Source organism: Suricata suricatta, chromosome 4, assembly GCF_006229205.1.
Source record: "Suricata suricatta isolate VVHF042 chromosome 4, meerkat_22Aug2017_6uvM2_HiC, whole genome shotgun sequence".
NCBI lineage: Eukaryota > Metazoa > Chordata > Mammalia > Carnivora > Herpestidae > Suricata > Suricata suricatta.
Window position 1 is genome coordinate 35,963,108 of NC_043703.1, and position 17,870 is coordinate 35,980,977.

Sequence of the window (17,870 nt, forward strand, 5' to 3'; positions counted from 1 at the left end):
GCTATCAGGTCAGAAGCCTTGGCTTATTCTTGTATATCTTCTGCCAATGAAAAGACCTACAGGGATTGATAAAATTATTTATGTAAACCAGGGTGGGACTAAGTACAGTACAGGAACTACAGTGAACTGGAGATTAGTATTCCCTACAGACAAATACCACTCTGCACCACACAGAGAATTAGGTCAGAGCCAGTGTACTTGCTAATCATAAAGCTGTTGAAGTATAACATTGGGGATGGAGAGTGAGGTGATAGGGAGGAAATGGCTTTTGGAAATAAGTTCCAAGATACTGAGTGGCACATTTCTGGACTAATCTTCAATGTGAAGTTTGAAGTCATACAGAAGAAGTAAAAGCAGGAGTGGTGAAGAGAAATACTGTGAGCCATATTCTAAAGGTTTCAATGTCTGAATGAGCAAACAGGAAGTCTGAATATGAAGTATCACATAAGATAGAATTGGTATCTCCTATATGCTTCATTGGAACAAACTATTTTGTAGGAAGAAACAGGATAAAATTTCAGCAAATGGAGAAATGAGGAAGTCTACGCTAACTCTATCTTTGCTGGGGCCTTAGGAAAGCTAAGCAATCCATCATATCTAAGAAGGTATTTGGGGCATCAATGCCACTGTTCTCTCCTTCAGTTAATGACTGCTGATCTGGAGGAAGGACAGTGCCATTGGGAACATCACCTATTCAGGTGACCATACTTTCTGGAAACTATGAGGAAAGATCTAGAAATGAACAACAAAGAAACAATGTTCATATATGCTGAAGTTCCTACATTGTGAGCATCAAAATGCCCCCAGTTTTCATCCACAAATATTTCCTTCTTTTAACACACAATTTCCATCAAATTGACATTTAACAATAAGTATGAAAACTTTTTAATGTACATATAAGTGCATTCAGCTTGTTATATGGGAAAATATAGTTTTAATACAGTATTTCATAAATATGGTAACTGTAAATTTTAGTAGAAACTTTTTATTAGTCTGCAACGTTGATATCAACACGTTTTAATTCATTCCATGCTTATTTAACTTCTGTCTTGTAGAGTGGGGTATGAAGTTTAACCAAAATTTCTTTGTAATAGTGTCAATTTTCAGGTTAGCATTTACATTTAATAGGAGAAATTGAAATTCTGATCAGCATGTAGTAAGTCTACAGTTTAACTTGAGTTGCTACTAATTTAAGTATGATGTAATAATGACAGTGTTCTCACTGTGAGGAGTCAAAGATAACTATACCCATTCCATGGACACAGCTCTTCTGACCTCATCACCAAAGTGCAAAACAGTTTATTTCTCCTAAATACTAGAGCAGGGAATTTGCAGAGCAAGGACTCTTTTCAGTGAACAAAAAAATATCAAAATTAATGTGTAGGCATTAGAGTCACATAGTCATAGAACACCAATTTGGCCATTCTCCTCCCTGCAGGCTTCTTCCACATCTTTTGAGGTAGAAACAATGATGAAGACTTTGTGTTTCTCCCCTGTCCCGATGGGACTGCAGATCAGTCAAGCTATCTACAAACTCTGCCTTTTAATATTCTCCAAGGCTGATTATTTTATTTAAAGTGGCTATAAGTTCCAAGAAACAGTGGTCAGAAAACTGTTTCTAGGCAGATGGACTATTAAAACAATGTTAATTTTATTATTGTGAGAGGCAGAGAGTGAGTGCGCCCAGGGGAGGGGCAGAGAGAGAAGAGGAGAGAGAATCCCAAACAGTCTATGTACTGTTAGCACAGAGCCCAAGGGCCGATAGACTTTCTTAAGGAATAAAGTAATAATGTTTATCTTCTTTTATATTCAGTTATAATTAGGGGACATGTCTTTTTTCACTTGTTATACTTACATGTAAATGTATTTCTTAATACAGTGCTAATTACAAGTGTTCAACAAATGTATGTTGGTCTTTTGCAAATTTGACAGCAAAAAAAAAAAAAAAGCATTATCTTCCTATAGTTTTCTTACTTTTCCACTTCCCAATACCAGACAAGAATCAGAATGAGGTATAACTTCAGTTATATTCAATAAAAACCATTAAACATTTACCCTGTTTATTAGGTGCTCAAAATTTGCAATGATGAAAAGTAAGTTTTGGCACTAGCTCTCTACATAGTTTGTAATCTAGTGTTCTGCCATTACATATGTAACTTTAATGAATCCCTGAGTTCATGTGACTCAGTTTCTTGTTTTTTTCAAAGAGCATTCAATTAGATCAATTATCAACATTAACTCTTCTGAAAAATCCATTTCTTCCTCCCCCAACTTGTATTCATTATGAACTCCACACGTTTACATTCTAAATTCCAAAATGCCTGTCCTAAGCTTGGACACTTGTTCTCTCACTCCTTTTGTTTAACACACTCATTAGGTAGAACAGCCTCCCTCCCTGAAAGCAGAAGGAGAAAGACAATAGCTGAAAGGAAAAATAAAAAGAAAGTGGGGAAGGCACTGAACACTTAATTTTTGTATTATAACCTATTTTTTAAAATCTTCTTGTTATTTGATTGGCCTCCCCAACTAGATCACTGAAATAAGCATAGAAAGGCAGGATATTCTTCTATAACAGATATGAATGAGGTATGCAAAACTTTATATTTCACTATATTAATAACTCCTAGAGCAAGTTTTGAGACAAATATTTCCCATTCTGTTAATTTCTTACAATATTCATCCAATGTTTTTGAACATAAAGGAGAAACCCTTTGCCCATTCAATGTCACATTTTGAGCAATACATCTTTGCACTGTAGAATAATATATATCTCCATAGTAATGTAAAATTTAAGTAATCTACAAGAATCATTTCCTTTATTTTTTTTAACTTCTCAGAACTTTATTTAATTTCCAGAACCAGATACCAAGCACTATAAATTTCCAGATTTGACTTCAATCCTAACCATAATATTTCACATTCAAAAGTTTTATTTTTACCAGAATGTAAATGGTCTTCATGGTTTGTTGGTTACTTCTTCAAGTCACAGTTCTCCTGCTCTGTTTTATTGTGCATTTTCCCAGAAAGTGTGTTTGCTGTCTTTTCCCTGAAGAATCTTATTCCGTTTGCAAGGACTTTGTCTCTTCCAGAAGGAATTTTTCCTCCTCTTGAAGAACACGGTTTTCTTCTCCAAGAGGCTTGTTCTCCTCACAGAGGTCCTGCTCCTCCTTCCACAGAGCTTGTTCTTCCATCTCTAATGCTCTTCCTTCTTTCATCAGGGCGTGATCCTCCATCCTGATTGCTCTCTCTTGATGTTGCTGGGCCTTGATCTTCTCATGGAGAGACCTTATTTCTTCCTGAAGAACTTTCGCCTCATTCTGGAAGGCCCTCTCCTGTTCTCTGAGAGCCTTAAACTGAGCCTCCAGGGCTCGATTCTGTTGCCGATAAGACATTCTTTCTGTGTTCAAAGCATTGATTTTTTCTGTTGGTAGTTTTTGGCTCTCCGAAATCACATTTTTAAACTTCTATAGGACCTGGTTGTGCTGTCTTAGGGACTGATTCACCTCCCCGATCAACTGGTTGTCCGTGCGGAAGGCTTTGTTTTCCTGACAGAGAGCTTTATCTTCTCCCCAAAGGAACTTATTTTCTCTTCTAAGAGCCTGTTTCCATCCCTGGACACCTTACTGTCTCTATGGAGACTTTTTTCCACCTCATGAGGCTTATTTTTGAGTTTATTTTGATCTTGGGTGCAAGAGAAAAAAGAGGAAAATAATTGCAATATCTTACCTCTATTTGTCCATTTTGATTGAGAGATAACCATTGTTTCTTAGTGTTTTTCTTGAGCAATAATATATACACTCCAAGTGTTCTGGGTTCAGCCAAAGGTGAACCAACGATATTTACAACAAAAGCAGTCCTAAATTTGTTGATGTTATTCATATGGAATTGGCTGTTGTGTTGACCTGTGCAGTGTAGCAGGGATCTAAACAAGGCTCATCAGGTCAGGCCGACTGCCTGAGAAAACAGTCAAAATATGAAGACAATTCAGTACCTTAACTATTGTTGATATAACAAAGTTTAAATTTCAACACATGTAAATTACAAATTAGTAATTCTAGTTTACATATTGAATATTGATCAAAGTTAATTCATTGAATTGTTTTGTGTTAAGCTCTGAGTTAAACTGTTTCTACTAAACTATTAATCTTCCTCTAATTTATTCATTATTTATATTACCTGCTATTGATGTAGAAAAATACCATGTGTCTATAAAAACATTTCTGGCTTTGTAAGAAGTATAGAACATTTTTCAAATTTTTATATACTATAATTTTACCATATTTACTTAGATATTTAGTAGTGTTATGAAATATTTAAACAGACATTCACACTTACATTTCTGTGGTGTCTGAATTCCCAGCAAGCCTGATTCATTTTAGTACTAGAACACAACTAGGCAACATTTTATGTCATCTATAGTGATGTTGACACTAATGATATAATGGGTGCTATATTTAGTGTTTGGATGTTTTCTTTTTTCTTTGCATACATTTTAGGAAAACTGTAAATTAAAATGTAAAGTTATATTAAATGCTTTTTGTATTATTAGATGAACATGTATTTAGTTCTTGCTTTGATGTAAGTTATTAGATTTAATTTCAAACACAGCTTTGTTATTAGCAAGTTAACTTTATTTTATCCTAGAATCAGTCAGTATTAAGGAACACTATACAATCAAAGGTGAAAGTATTTTAAATGACTTTAGAATCACTAGTGAATATTTAGTGTTAAATAAATTTGTATGTCACACCAAAGAAATAGTACTAGCAACATTTTAATTCTATTAATCTTATCTAAGAGAAGTTTTATGTGACCCCATTATGTTCACTGCTAGAATATAAAGCAAAAGTATATTGTTTCAAGATGCAAACTTTTGATGAGATATTAAAATATGTATATTTATATACATGTCATATTTTAACTGTTTATGTTGTATACTTGATTTAAGGTATAAACTTGAAAATTGAATATAACCATGTATAAGACAAAACCATTCACATCTGATTAAGATTTGCCAATTTATTCACTGTACCAGATTCCGTAGTAGCTTTTTCATTTTATCTGTTTAACAAGGTTGAAAAAAAAAAGGTATTTTTTTCGCACACATTAATAACTCTGTATTTAACAAAAATAGTAAAACATAATGTCATGAAATGAGAGTTAATATAAAATTAAGATTCATGTGAAAGTTTTTAATTTATTTGTTAAGCTGATTAAAATGAAATATCCATTTGATCATCTCTAATTATAACTGAATTGTGAAAATATTTTACGTGATTATGCACCATCTTTTTATTAGTGTTTCTGTTCTTTTCCTTTTGCTACCATGGTAGCTAAAGATTCAAAAAGAGTTCCAACAAACAAGGAGCTCTGGACATTCTATATTGGAATGAATAAGTTTTGAGGCTTAAGGGCAAATTAGGAAGGAAGAAAAAAATCTCTGTAGTCCTCTATTGAATAAGGTGAACTCATAATTTAAAACTTTTCCTCAAATTAACTGAAGACCCAGATGGTTTCATCAGTAAATTCTCTCAAATGTTTAAGAAAGAAATACTATTAATATATCCATGAATTTTTTCAGATGATAGGAAAAAATGCACAACTTTTTGTTTTGAGACCACATTACCTTACATATAAATCTCAAAAGAATATTACAAGAAAGAGAAACTATTGCCTAAAGATCTCATAAACACAGTTGCAAAAATCCTAAACAAAAGATAAGCACACTGAGTTCAGTGATGCATAAGATAAATTGTATGTTATCACCAAATCAGGTTTAATTCATGAATGTGAGATTGAGTTAACACTGAGTAATCAATTAATGCAATTCACTACATTAATAGAACAAAGGAGAAAACTTTCAGCTTGTACAAAGATAAGAAAAGTAATGTCAGGAGTTTCAGAAAAAAAACATTTGATAAAGCAAAAACCAATACAGTTTCATGATTAAAAACCAAAGCCAAGCCAACAGTTATCACTATCAACTTAGTGTAGTAGAAATAGAAAAGAGGTCACTTAATTCAATTATGAATCTAAAACAAAACAGACAAAACAAACACACAAAAACCTGCAGAGGCATAACATATGATGAAATACTAATAGATCACAAATATATAATTATGCCCATTGTCACCACTTTGGTTTTTCATTGTTCTTGAGTTCCTTATTGCTACAAGGTAAGAAATAATGTAAGATTGGAGGGAAAAAAGCGCTCACTCTTTGCAAATAATATTGCAAACATTTATAATAAAATAGATAAACTATTAAAAGTAAATATTACTTAACAAACCAACTGGATATAAAGTCAATCTAAAAATAAGTTTTATTTACCTATATTTAGCCAAGAAACAATTGGAAAATTGATTTTGGAATTATATATCATTTACAGTGGCAAGAAAAACAAAACTCCTAGAAATAAATCTATGCAAGGCCTCTAAATATAAAAGTATAAAAATTATTGAGAGAAATTATAGAGATATAAATAAAAGGAAGAATAAACCATGGTTAAGATTGGAAGATTCAATACTGGAAAGATGTTTTCTCAAATTGATTTATATGTTCATGGGCTCCCTGGAAAAATAATCACAGGAGTTTGTGTAGGTGTGTGTGTGTAAAAATTGAATGGTTGATTCTAATATTTCTGTTGAAATACAAAGACCCAGGAAAAGCCATGGAAATCTTGAAAACAGGATCAATTTTTTAAAAAATTGTATAGTAAATTAGATATAAAAATAGACACATAGTTCAGTGGAATAGAATAGAAAGTTCAGGAATAAACCCACAATGTATACTCAGTCTTTGACAAAGGATAAATTGGTATACAATGGGAAAAAGACAATCTCTTCAACAAATGCTGTTGGGAAAACTGGACATCACATGCAAAAAAATGAAACTGGACCAGTTTCTTTCACTTTATTTAAAGTTAATCTCAAAATGGATTAAAGTCCTAAATGGAAGAATGAGAACCATAAAAATCCTTGAAGAGAGCACAGTCAGTAATCTCTCACATAGACAATAGCAATGTTTTCTACATATGTCTCCTGAGGCAGGAGTAATAAAAGCAAAAAATAAACTATTAAGACTACATCAAAATAAAAAGTTTTGAACAGTGAAGAAAACAATCAACAAAACTAAAAGACAACCTATTGAATGGGAGATGATATTTGCAAATACCTCTGATAAAGGGTTAATATCCAAAATATGTAAAGAGCCGATAAAACTCAATACCCAAAAAACAGATAATCCACTTAAAAAATGGGCAGGGGCACCTTGGTGATTCAGTCAGTTAGGCATCTGACTCTCAGTTTGGGCTCAGGTCATGATCTCATGGTTTTGCGAGTTCTGGCTCCACGTCAGGCTCTGTGCTAATAGTGGGAGGGTGCTTGGGGTTCCCTTTCTCTCCCTCTCTTGCTTCTCCTCCATTTGTACTCTCTCTCTCTCTCCAAAATGAATAAAATTTTTAAAAATGGGCAGAATTCACGAGCAGACAGCTCTTCAGAGAAGGCATACAGATGGACAGCAGACACATGACAAGATGCACAACATCACTCATCAGGCAAATGCAAATCAAAATACAATGTCAAATTACACCTGTCAAAATAACTAAAATCAAAGACACAAAAAACAAGCAATGTTGGCAAGGATATGGAGGAAAAGAAACCCTTGTGCATGTTGGTAGGAATGCAAACTGGTGTAGCTATTGTAGAAAATAGTGTGGAGGCTCCTCAAAAAGTTAAAAATAGAACTACCCTATTGTCTAGACATGGCACTACTCGGTATTTACCCCCAAAATACAAAAACACTAATTCAAAGAGATACATGCATTCCTGTTTATTGCAGTATTATTTATAATAGCTAAACTGTGGAAGCTGACCAAGAGTCATGTTCATAAATGAACAGATAAAGAACATGTGATATATATATATGTATTTATATATATTCATAAATCTTAAGGTTGCCTTGCATTTGGCATAATTTAAACAAATAGGAGAAAGAGTGGCAAAGAAAATGACTTCTTAGCTCTTTATTGGTTAGTGAAAGAAGATACAGACTCAATTAATTGAAAACAAATAATATAATAACATCATTTTAGAATATTTCCAAGCTTTCAAGCTTTTTATGAACATCTGCTTTATTAATTTATAGATGAGTTATCTGGTTTCAGACTTTTTATTTATTTTAACCTGTTGATTAATGTCATGTTTTATATAGTAGTTTAACAAAGTTCATATAATTGCAGACTGACTAGTAAAACAGGATATAGTAAAGATTCAAAATCATATCCTCAGAAAACTTCTCACTGCTGCTCAGGAGTTATCCAGCATCATTTTATAATTAATATGACTTATTTTATGTGCTTTTTCAGTTGAAGACTTAGCACATGTTGATTCCATAAAAATATTTAAACTACTGCATTCTGGCCCTGGCTCTGTGCCCTTCCAGTTTTATAAGCTTGTAAATCATCTCTTCACAGTAAGTTGTCTTTGCTCTAAAATTCAGCCCAAATGACTCTTATCTAAAGTAAACTCAGGCCATCTGAAGATCAAGAGCCTCAGGAATGTTCAGAACCAAAAGTCCAGAGCACTTGAGGAAATAAGGGTGAAGTCCTAAAATTTTAAATTGTTCTTAAATCTTAAATTCTGTGTTCCACAAGTGACTTGAGCCTCCAACATTGGGAAGCCAGCACAAAGTACAAGTGGAAATGAAGTATGATAAACATGGCATCATTGGGGTTTTGAGGAACCATTCCAAGCTAGCTTTGTTAGGTCTGAATTGTGTCACTCCAAATACCTATGTTGAATTCCTAACCTCCAGTACTTCAGAATGTGAATATATTTGGAGATAAGCCTGTAAAGAGACAATTAAGTAAAAATGAAGTAATTGTGTGGGTCCTACTCCAGTAGAACTGTGTCCTTATCAGAAAAGGAAATATGGACATAAGATGGCGCAGAAGAAAGACCATCTGCAGATGAAGAGAAAAGACTACCTTCTCTAAGCTTCACAAGATATGAACCCTGACACCTTAATCTCAAACTTTCAGCCTCCTGGACTTTAAGAAACCACCCAGTCAGAGACGCTTGGCAATGGCAGCCCTAGCAAACTAATAAAAGTGTCCTTCTCTGCTTAAGTTTTGAAAAAAAAATGGAAGATATCAACCATCAGCTGATTGATTTTGGCCCTCCTACATCACCCTTTTTCATAAACTTCTAATTTCTATTGTCCCTTTGAGTCTCTGGTTTCTGACACCCAGTTCTATATTCATTTGGTCTCTACCTTGGAACCCAATATTTAAACTGCCCTATAAGGGGGCGTTTTTAATCATGCACCACAATGGCTGTTTCTTCTGGAAAACTATTCGTCTGGAAAGCTTCTTCTCTTGCTCTTATGGAATTGTTTACACTTAAGAAATCTGCCCCCTCAGGGTTTCTTTCTTATATGAGGTTATCCAATTTAGAAACAACTTGAGTTTCTGTGGTTCTTTGCACTGGCTAGAAGACTCAGGGTAGGCCTTGTTTGTGATTTCCTTCTTCAATGGGACTATAAAAAAAATTGGGGGCTACTAATCCAGCCCTACCTATACAGACTGTGCATTTACATTTTAAAGCCAGAACCTCACTAGCGCTATGAAATACACATACAATTTAGCAGGCACATGATATAAAAGTAGCAAATATTTTGTCAATCAGATTTTAAAATATCTTTGCAAATGTAAGTTTCTCTTGCTTCATCTATGCTGAACTTGTGAAGTAAGCAGTGAAACCATGCATGCTGAAGCCACCTGAATCAACTATAGGTACCGCTGCTCGCTTGCGGGATCACAAGCAATATGGCCTTTGCAGAGGGTAGACACTAAGTCTCCATGCTTTTTGCTTGCTAAACCCCAACAACCGCTCTTTACTGATAAGATCCAATCATGGGGTTCTGTTGGCTATTAAGCGCTGTGAGGTCTGTCTTGCAGAAACCGCAGCACCCCAAGTAGTTCCTGGTAAGCTTTCACTGAGGGCCAAGCAACTTTGCTACTCCTATAGATGTCCAGCACTTATTCTGAAGTCTAGACATTTTTTCTTAAGGTGATGCCTTTGCTCAAGTCCCTGGAGTCACCAGAGAACTGGCTTGACCATCTTGCACAGGCCTCAGAAATATAAACAAACAAACAAACACACAAACAAACAAACTTAACTGAAAAGTATCACCTCGATATACATAAGTCTCTTCCAGGTTTTAAATACCTTGCATACAAACTATAATCTGAGACCTAATGCCATATATCCTGTACACATTGGTAGCCTTAATCACTTTCCTAATTTTTTTTTGTTTCGTGTTTTAGAATGTCTAAAGAATATATTAAGATCTCTGAAATTAACTGCTTAAAACTGCAAATATCCCAGGGACTGATAGGGCCTTGTAAAGCATAAACTTTTTAGGATCAATTAATAGTAGGTACTTCTGTGCAAAAGAAAAGTTATGCAAATTTGAGTTAATCACTCCCTTATCCAAGGCAGAATGAGTAAAGTGGTGTCGAGGGGTCAGAAAATTCACTTACTGAGACTCTTCTAATGGAAATGAAAAACAAATGTCCCTCCTCATCAGCAAGAAATAGAGATCAACCATTGTGGAAAACTTCATGGAAGGGCATGGTTCGCAGGAACAGGTATGCGAGCCTCCAACTCTGTAACCGAGGATTAAGAATAAATAAAGCAACCCTAAGAAGTTTGGAGCAATAATCAGAAAATCAAGGAACTTGGTAATAAGACTTAAAATTGGCACATCAGGTAATGCCAGCCTTTCGTTTTGTTGTATCTCTTTGTAAAGGTCAATATTGACTTTGATTGTGCAGATCAGTTAGGATATGTTCCAATTTAAATATCACATTCAGCCCTACAATTTCATTATTGTCTTAAAAAAATGATAATCAAAGCCAGTAACAACCAAAAACAACTGTTTAATTTTAACTTCCATCTAAAGTACATTTCCTGAAGTTACGAAAACAAAATACAATCACCACAATGGTTTGTTTGAGTTAAGCGACTATCTGATTACTTTATAGAAAATTACCTTTCCTCCTTAAAACAGTGTGAGGCTGCCAAATCTACTTCTGCTGTAGTGAGGAGACTCATGCTATTTGGCTTCTGGGCTCCATCTGTGTTTGTCTGCATCTGCTTTTACCCTCCTCAAACTCTTCTCAAAAGGAGCACAGAGAATCTGCAATTTATGTCAGGGCACCCAGCCAGATTAGAAGCTGCCAAATATCAACATCAGGTTTTGTGAGAAAAATTAAGTTACTTAAGCCTTCTCTCTAGCACAGCAATCCTGTTGGATGAAAGGTTATGCAGTTTGAATCTCTATTTCTTACCCTGCTGGGAAAAGATAATTCAGAAGTGAAAATGTGAGGTTATGATGTGATTTGGACATTTTATGGTGACCTAACCTTTTCAACTGCTATTCTTACTGTGTCTGATTATCATGTTAGTGATTTTTTTTAACTGTTTTTCTTCAGTTGCCACACTACAACATAGAAAGTAGAATATGAATAATTTCACATAGTAGATTTTTAAAGGGTTCTGTGGTTCTCTGTACATCTTTAATAAATAATTCATTCTTCTGAGCAGCAAAAGTGCTGATATGCATGCATTTTTATTCTGGTTCTTTTTTTTTAATTTTTAATATTATTTATTTTTTAGAGGGACAGAGAGACAGAGCACAAGTTGGGAAGGGACAGAGAGAGAGGGAGACACAGAATCTGAAGCAGGCTCCAGGCTCTTCTGAGCTGTCAACACAGAACCCAATGTGGGGCTTGAACCCATGAATCATGAGATCATGATAACCTATTCTGGTTATTTTCTTCACAATAAATGATTTTGGACTGAATTACAGTGACAAAATTTAAAGTTTGATAATGAAAGCAGTAAGAAACCTCAAGGGCCAAATATTGAATGCAATATTTGATTATTTTTAATATTAATTTTGCTCATCAGTAGTGGTAGTAATAATAATAGCATATCCTCAGGTTTACTCTGAGTTTTAAACAAATTAATATATGTAAAATTTTAATAATATATGGTCAGTGATGAATAAAATTAGTTGCAATTATTATATAAATGAGTATTTTGAATTCCAAATGAAAATTAAATACTGTTAGTAACAACAACAGAAATATTTTAAATGCTTATAGTTAAGAAAATAACAAGATGAAAATTCCAAATTTGAATGTTTATTTATCTATCTGTAAAATATAAAAACAAAATATTTCCATTACTTTCTCAAAGTCACTTGGTTATTATGAAAAGGCAGAGCTCCAGGATTTGGAGTATACATCTGTGAGTGTTTTGTGCTATGAATCTCACAGATGAAATGGATTTCAGAATCTTAGAGGTCTTAGGGGAACTTTTTTATACTAGGTGGAGTATGATTTTTTTCTGCTTGACTACTAGATATAGTTAGCTAATATCTCCAAAAATACTTCATTATTGTATGTTTGAGTACATACATGATTTTTTAGAAGATGTCCCAGAAAAGATGACTGGTACAGTTTAAGATGTAATAAAATGAGAGCACTGGATATGCAGACATGCTATAAACCAAGTGGCTTACTTGCTGACTCAAAAAAAGGAGAAAAAGGCTTTATTTTATTCATTAGTGTCAGCAATAAATTAATACCATAGGCAATAAGGGAGTTGATTAGTAAATTTATCATTCCGGATCTACCATAGGTCCTTAACTGTGCTTATGTGTGCGAATGTGTGTGTAGTTTTCTTTTCATTGTATACCCTGAAGACCAATATTCATGCTTTATTTATTTCTAAAGATTTTTTTTTAATTTTGGGGGAGAGCTTGGCTATAAGAGACTTTCATCATTTATTCAGCTTTCTCTAAAAATATGTAGTAATAAAAGATCTTAAACTATTTCTAGCAAGTCAAATATCTCCTCATTTTATGAGCGATAGATCAGATCTTATGGCTCACAAAATGAGAAAACTCTAAATTTATAGAATGAGTCTTTCAAAATCTAAACCAAACGAGAGAAGAGACATAAACGTTTTGAGATAGGGGTGGCTCAGTGGGTTTGGCGTCTGACTTCAGGTTATGTTCTTGCAAGTCTGTGAATTCAATCCCCATGTAGGTCTCAGTGTTGACAGCTCAGAATATGGAGCCTGCTTTGGATTCTGTTTTTCTCTCTGTCTCTCAAAAATAAAAAAAATAAAAATAAAAAAAATTTAAATTTGCCTTATGTTTTTTTATTTATTTTTGAGAGACAGAGAGAGAGAGAGAGCTAGAGCAGGTGAGGGTCAGAGTGAGAGGGAGGTACAGAATCCGAAGCAGACTCCAGGCCCTGAGCTAGCTGTTAGCACAAAGCCCGACACGGGGCTCAAACCGATGAACCATGAGATCATGCCCTGACCTGAAACTGGACACTTAACCGATTGAGCCATCCAGGCACCCCTTTTAAAAAAAGATTTTAAGATAAACTATTGCAAACATTTCTCCATATTTTCTTTTCTGAATCATTTCCATCCGGCAATTCTTATGATGCAAAAAACAGAAAGACGGGTTCATTTTGCTACTTTGTTTAGGTCCCAAGTCTCCACTAATATTTCATAATGGGCGACTGCACCAATTGGCTTGGCACTGTGCTTTAAAAACAATCAAGTTTTTGTATTTAACGTTAATGAAGCTGTAGCCTAAAAGTGAGATGCACAAAAGGACTGTTATTCTAAAGTAATTGATTAGAACATTTTAAATAATAAAGGAAATTAATTATGTAAATGTCCAGCTATTCTCCCGGTTCAGCCTTGATGAGCTTCAGCAGAGAATAGGAAAAGTTGCACATCTTTTTCTTTTTCCTTTATACCCCATGGGAATAATCTTCACTAGCTCAATGAAACTGATGCATTTCTTTAAAAATAGATATACTATAACATACGTTGTATAGAAAAGATTATATGAATCTAACCTATTTATAAAAACAGCAGAGACACTAAAGGTTGAAAAAATAGAGGTATAATTTTAACAAGAGAGGAATGGTTTATATCTCAGAGTAATAATAAGAAAGTGACCTTTAATAGTGTCTATCATAGTTTTAAGAGAATTTAGAGATCTTTGATCTGCCATCTTCACTTCAGATAAAGATGCTGATATGGAAAAAAAAACTAAGCTTCATGCTTAAGACCATATAACTAACCAGTTAGCAACAGACCCTTCACCAGATTCAAGATATTTGACATGGAGAACAGATTACATTTTGGTATATCATAGCAAACTTCAATTTATGTGATCAAATTATTTTATTTCTTCTTAATTAGTGAAAATTCTGCCAAGAGCTTTTATGATTTAAGGACTTTTTTTTCTGATTCATAATTTTAAGTGAGCTTGAAAAAGAAAACCCTTCTATGATTTGCTTAAGCAGTCCATAAATCCATTTCTCTATGTGATGTAGGGTCACAAAGTACTTGCTTATGTTTGTAAACTCCTGTAAAAATCCTGAGCCATGATTTACACGTTCTCATGTTTCTCTGAGGGAAGTAGAGAAGAAACAGAAGTTGTAATTCTGAGCAGAACTACACTTGAGAATGACAGCTACAGGAGATGAGGGAAAAGGAGAATTGAGGCAGTTTGTTTTTCTTTTATGATGTGGGAAAACCTACTTCTTTCAGGAACTCAAATTCACTTAAGAAATATATGTATTGAACTTAGATCAAAGTATATAGAGAGGTGCCTGGGTGGTTCAGTTTATTAAGCTTCCAACTCTGGCTCAGGTCATGATCTCATGGTTCATGAATTCGAGCCCTCATCGGGCTCTGTGCTGACAGCTCAGAGCCTGGAGCCTGCTTCAGACTCTGTGACTCCCTCTTTCTCTTTCCCTCCCCTGTTATCTCTCTTTCTCTATCTCTCTCAAAAAAAATTTAAGAAAGTACATCGAGTATTCTTTTATTTTTAATTTATTTGTTTATTATGTTTTTATTTTTATTTAAATTATAATTATTTAACATACAGTGCAATATGGTTTCAGGAGTAGAATTCAGTGATTCATCCCTTATATACAACACCCAATGCTCATCACAAGTGCCCTTTTTAGTCCTCATCACCCATCTAGCCCATCCTCCACCTTCCTCCCTCCGTCAAAACTCTGTTCTCTATCATCATGAGTCTCTTATGGTTTGTTCCCTAGCTCTTTTTTTTCTTTGTTTTCCCTTCACATATGTTCATCTGTTTGTTTTTTTAAATTACACATATGAATGAAATTATATGGTATTTGTCTTTCTCTGACTGAGTTACTTTGCTTAGCAAAATACACCACATAGGATATTCTTAAGTGAATCAGTTGTGATCCCTGTCTTTAATTTACGAACAATTAAATGAGAGTACTGGGGAAAACATGAAGCAGAACGTTCACTGAGACCACTGAAAAAGCACTGAGAGAGCACATCACACATAATTAGTGCTGAGCAGAAATTCTCAGATACTAAATTGGAATGAGGAAAAAACTGTAATAATGCTTGTAGGCTAATACAAGGAAAGAGGCATTTGTGGTAGGGCATGGATAAATAGATAGAATTTTAACTAATATAACTTGACAAAATGAACACATGAAGGAAGCAGTGGAGAAAAATTAAGGAGGCAAAAAAATAGTAGGCACTAAAGTAACAAAAATTAAATGTAATTCTATAATATCTCTGCTTTTCCATTGGTCCTAAACATTGATGTAAAAAATGTAAGTATGTCACCTCTTATCTGAAATGAACAAAAACTGATCTAAATTCTTTAGTTAATTTGTTTTCATTTTATTTGTAAAATTTCATTCACTTTAGAATTGTGCTTTTTTGGTAATGTAGACCTAACTATATAATAATGGTGTTTTATATATACATGGTCATTACTTTCCTTCTCATGTTTCTTATTCTTTTGTATATTACCAACATTTTCATTATTTATATCTTCAGAGACAAAGCTTGACCTGTAAACTTCCATGTTTGCTTTGTGACAGCCTGCTGAATGACATTAGACTAATTATAAGCAAAGAAAATCAGCTCCTTCTTACCAAAAGACAGATTGCCTTAAGTAAAACACAGTTATGAAAAATTTAAAAAAAAAGCTGCAACCTAATAGAACATATTGCCTTTTCTGTCTCTAAGCTCCATTTCTCAAAAAGTGTGTAAGTTAATAAGCAGAATAAAATTTTATTTACAAAATTCATATTAATAATCCCACTCAGTGTATTTTAATTTCTTGGAAACATCTAATTGTTAATGTAGTTCAACAATGCTTTGAATTCAAAAGTTATATATGACCTTGTTATTTTTAAATCCAGTCATTGACAAAGAAACTTTTTTTACTCTTTAATTAAATTATTAAATTATATTTTATTTTTATTAAATATAAAGTATTAATTTTTATTCATATTATTGTTGGGGGTTTTTTAGTATATTCAAATGAGCTTTTTTTTGACATTAAAGTGTCTCTTTCATGAAAAAAAGACACAGACACTACTTACACCTACTTTTCCCTTAAAAACTTGCACATGTACTCTGTATAGATACATGTATGATGTAGGCATAGAAATAGATATAGATTTGAACTAATTTTTATATATAAATATATATCTGAAAATAGACCAATACATACGTGTATGTTTCAGTATATTTGGTGTATATATATATATATGTATATACGTGCATATTGGGGAGGGTGGTGCTATAATGCAGTGTGGTGTTCAAAGGACAGTAGGATCACAACCTCAGTGGGACTCAGTAATTTTACTTGGTTGTGGGTCTATTAGGATATTTGGAAAAGGTCATTTTTAAATGAGTCCAGAAAAATATGGAACTGGATAGTAGGAGATTATAAACGAGTCATAAGTAAGTTGATATTGAGAGTTAGCGTAGATAACCTCATATATTTAAATACATGGTATATATATATATATATATACATATTTATATATATGGTTCATGTATAAAGCACAGGTTTGAAATAAAGAGGGGGAATGAATCTGGGAAAGGAAAGAAAATCAAATCATGCCTTATTGGATTATATGGATTTTTTCTTTAAATGGAAAATTATAAGCTTTTTAACTTGGAGCATGACAAAACCATTCCAGTAGCTAGTGTTTTTGAAGACTTACTATATCCCAGTATTTGGAGATATATTAGGAAATAAATCCATAAATAAAGAATAAATATGGAACTTAAAGCCTCATAGAGAATAAAGATCTTAAACAACAAATGAAAACAAATCTTCATCAGAGTAATTATTAGAAAATCACAGTTTTCAATGGAAAATCAAGCCCATGAATTCAGTTTTTAAATGTTGAGTTTGAGGGGCTTATGGGCCATCTAGGAACACATGTGTTTTAGTATTTTGGCTCTGTGAGGCTGTAACTGAATAAAAAAGTGGGCTCTGGAGATAAAGATGCAGCTAATAAGTGGAATATGGATGAATTGGAGTAAATGAGGTAGTCCAGGGCAAGTTCAGACCAAGGTCCAGGAGAACAGTTTGGTGCAAAGGAATATATCAAGGGTAAGTGCAGAAAGGTCATTTTCCAAGGCAAGGCTGAAAAGCAAGGCCAGAGAAGCAGGAGGATATCTACAGAATAAAGAAAGAGGTTCAAGAAAAACATTATGGTCAAATAAGTGAGAATTTAGAAATTTGTTTTTTCAATGCTATTGTAAGTATAATTATGAACTAGTATTGAAATAATTATTATACTTGGTTGAAAAGTGAATGAGCTTGAGAAATTGAAGCAATAATTGTACAGAATTATTTTGAAGAGCTTAGCATTAGAAGGAAAAGTTACTGGAGGGTGATAGTGAGTGAAGGAATTTTTTTTTTTAATTAAAAATGCTTGAGTGGCTCAGTCACTTCAGCATCTAACT

The 17,870-nt window shown here is 33.6% G+C and overlaps 1 protein-coding gene across 1 annotated transcript; it reads right to left on the reverse strand.

Moving 5' to 3' along the window:
- Positions 1-2,957: 2,957 nt before the first annotated feature.
- On the reverse strand, positions 2,958-3,760 carry LOC115289280 (golgin subfamily A member 6-like protein 22). The gene is given in 2 exon segments (XM_029936380.1): positions 2,958-3,598; positions 3,601-3,760. Coding segments are annotated over 2 exon segments (702 nt in total). The 3' UTR covers positions 2,958-3,056.
- Between the last annotated feature and the right edge of the window lie 14,110 nt (positions 3,761-17,870).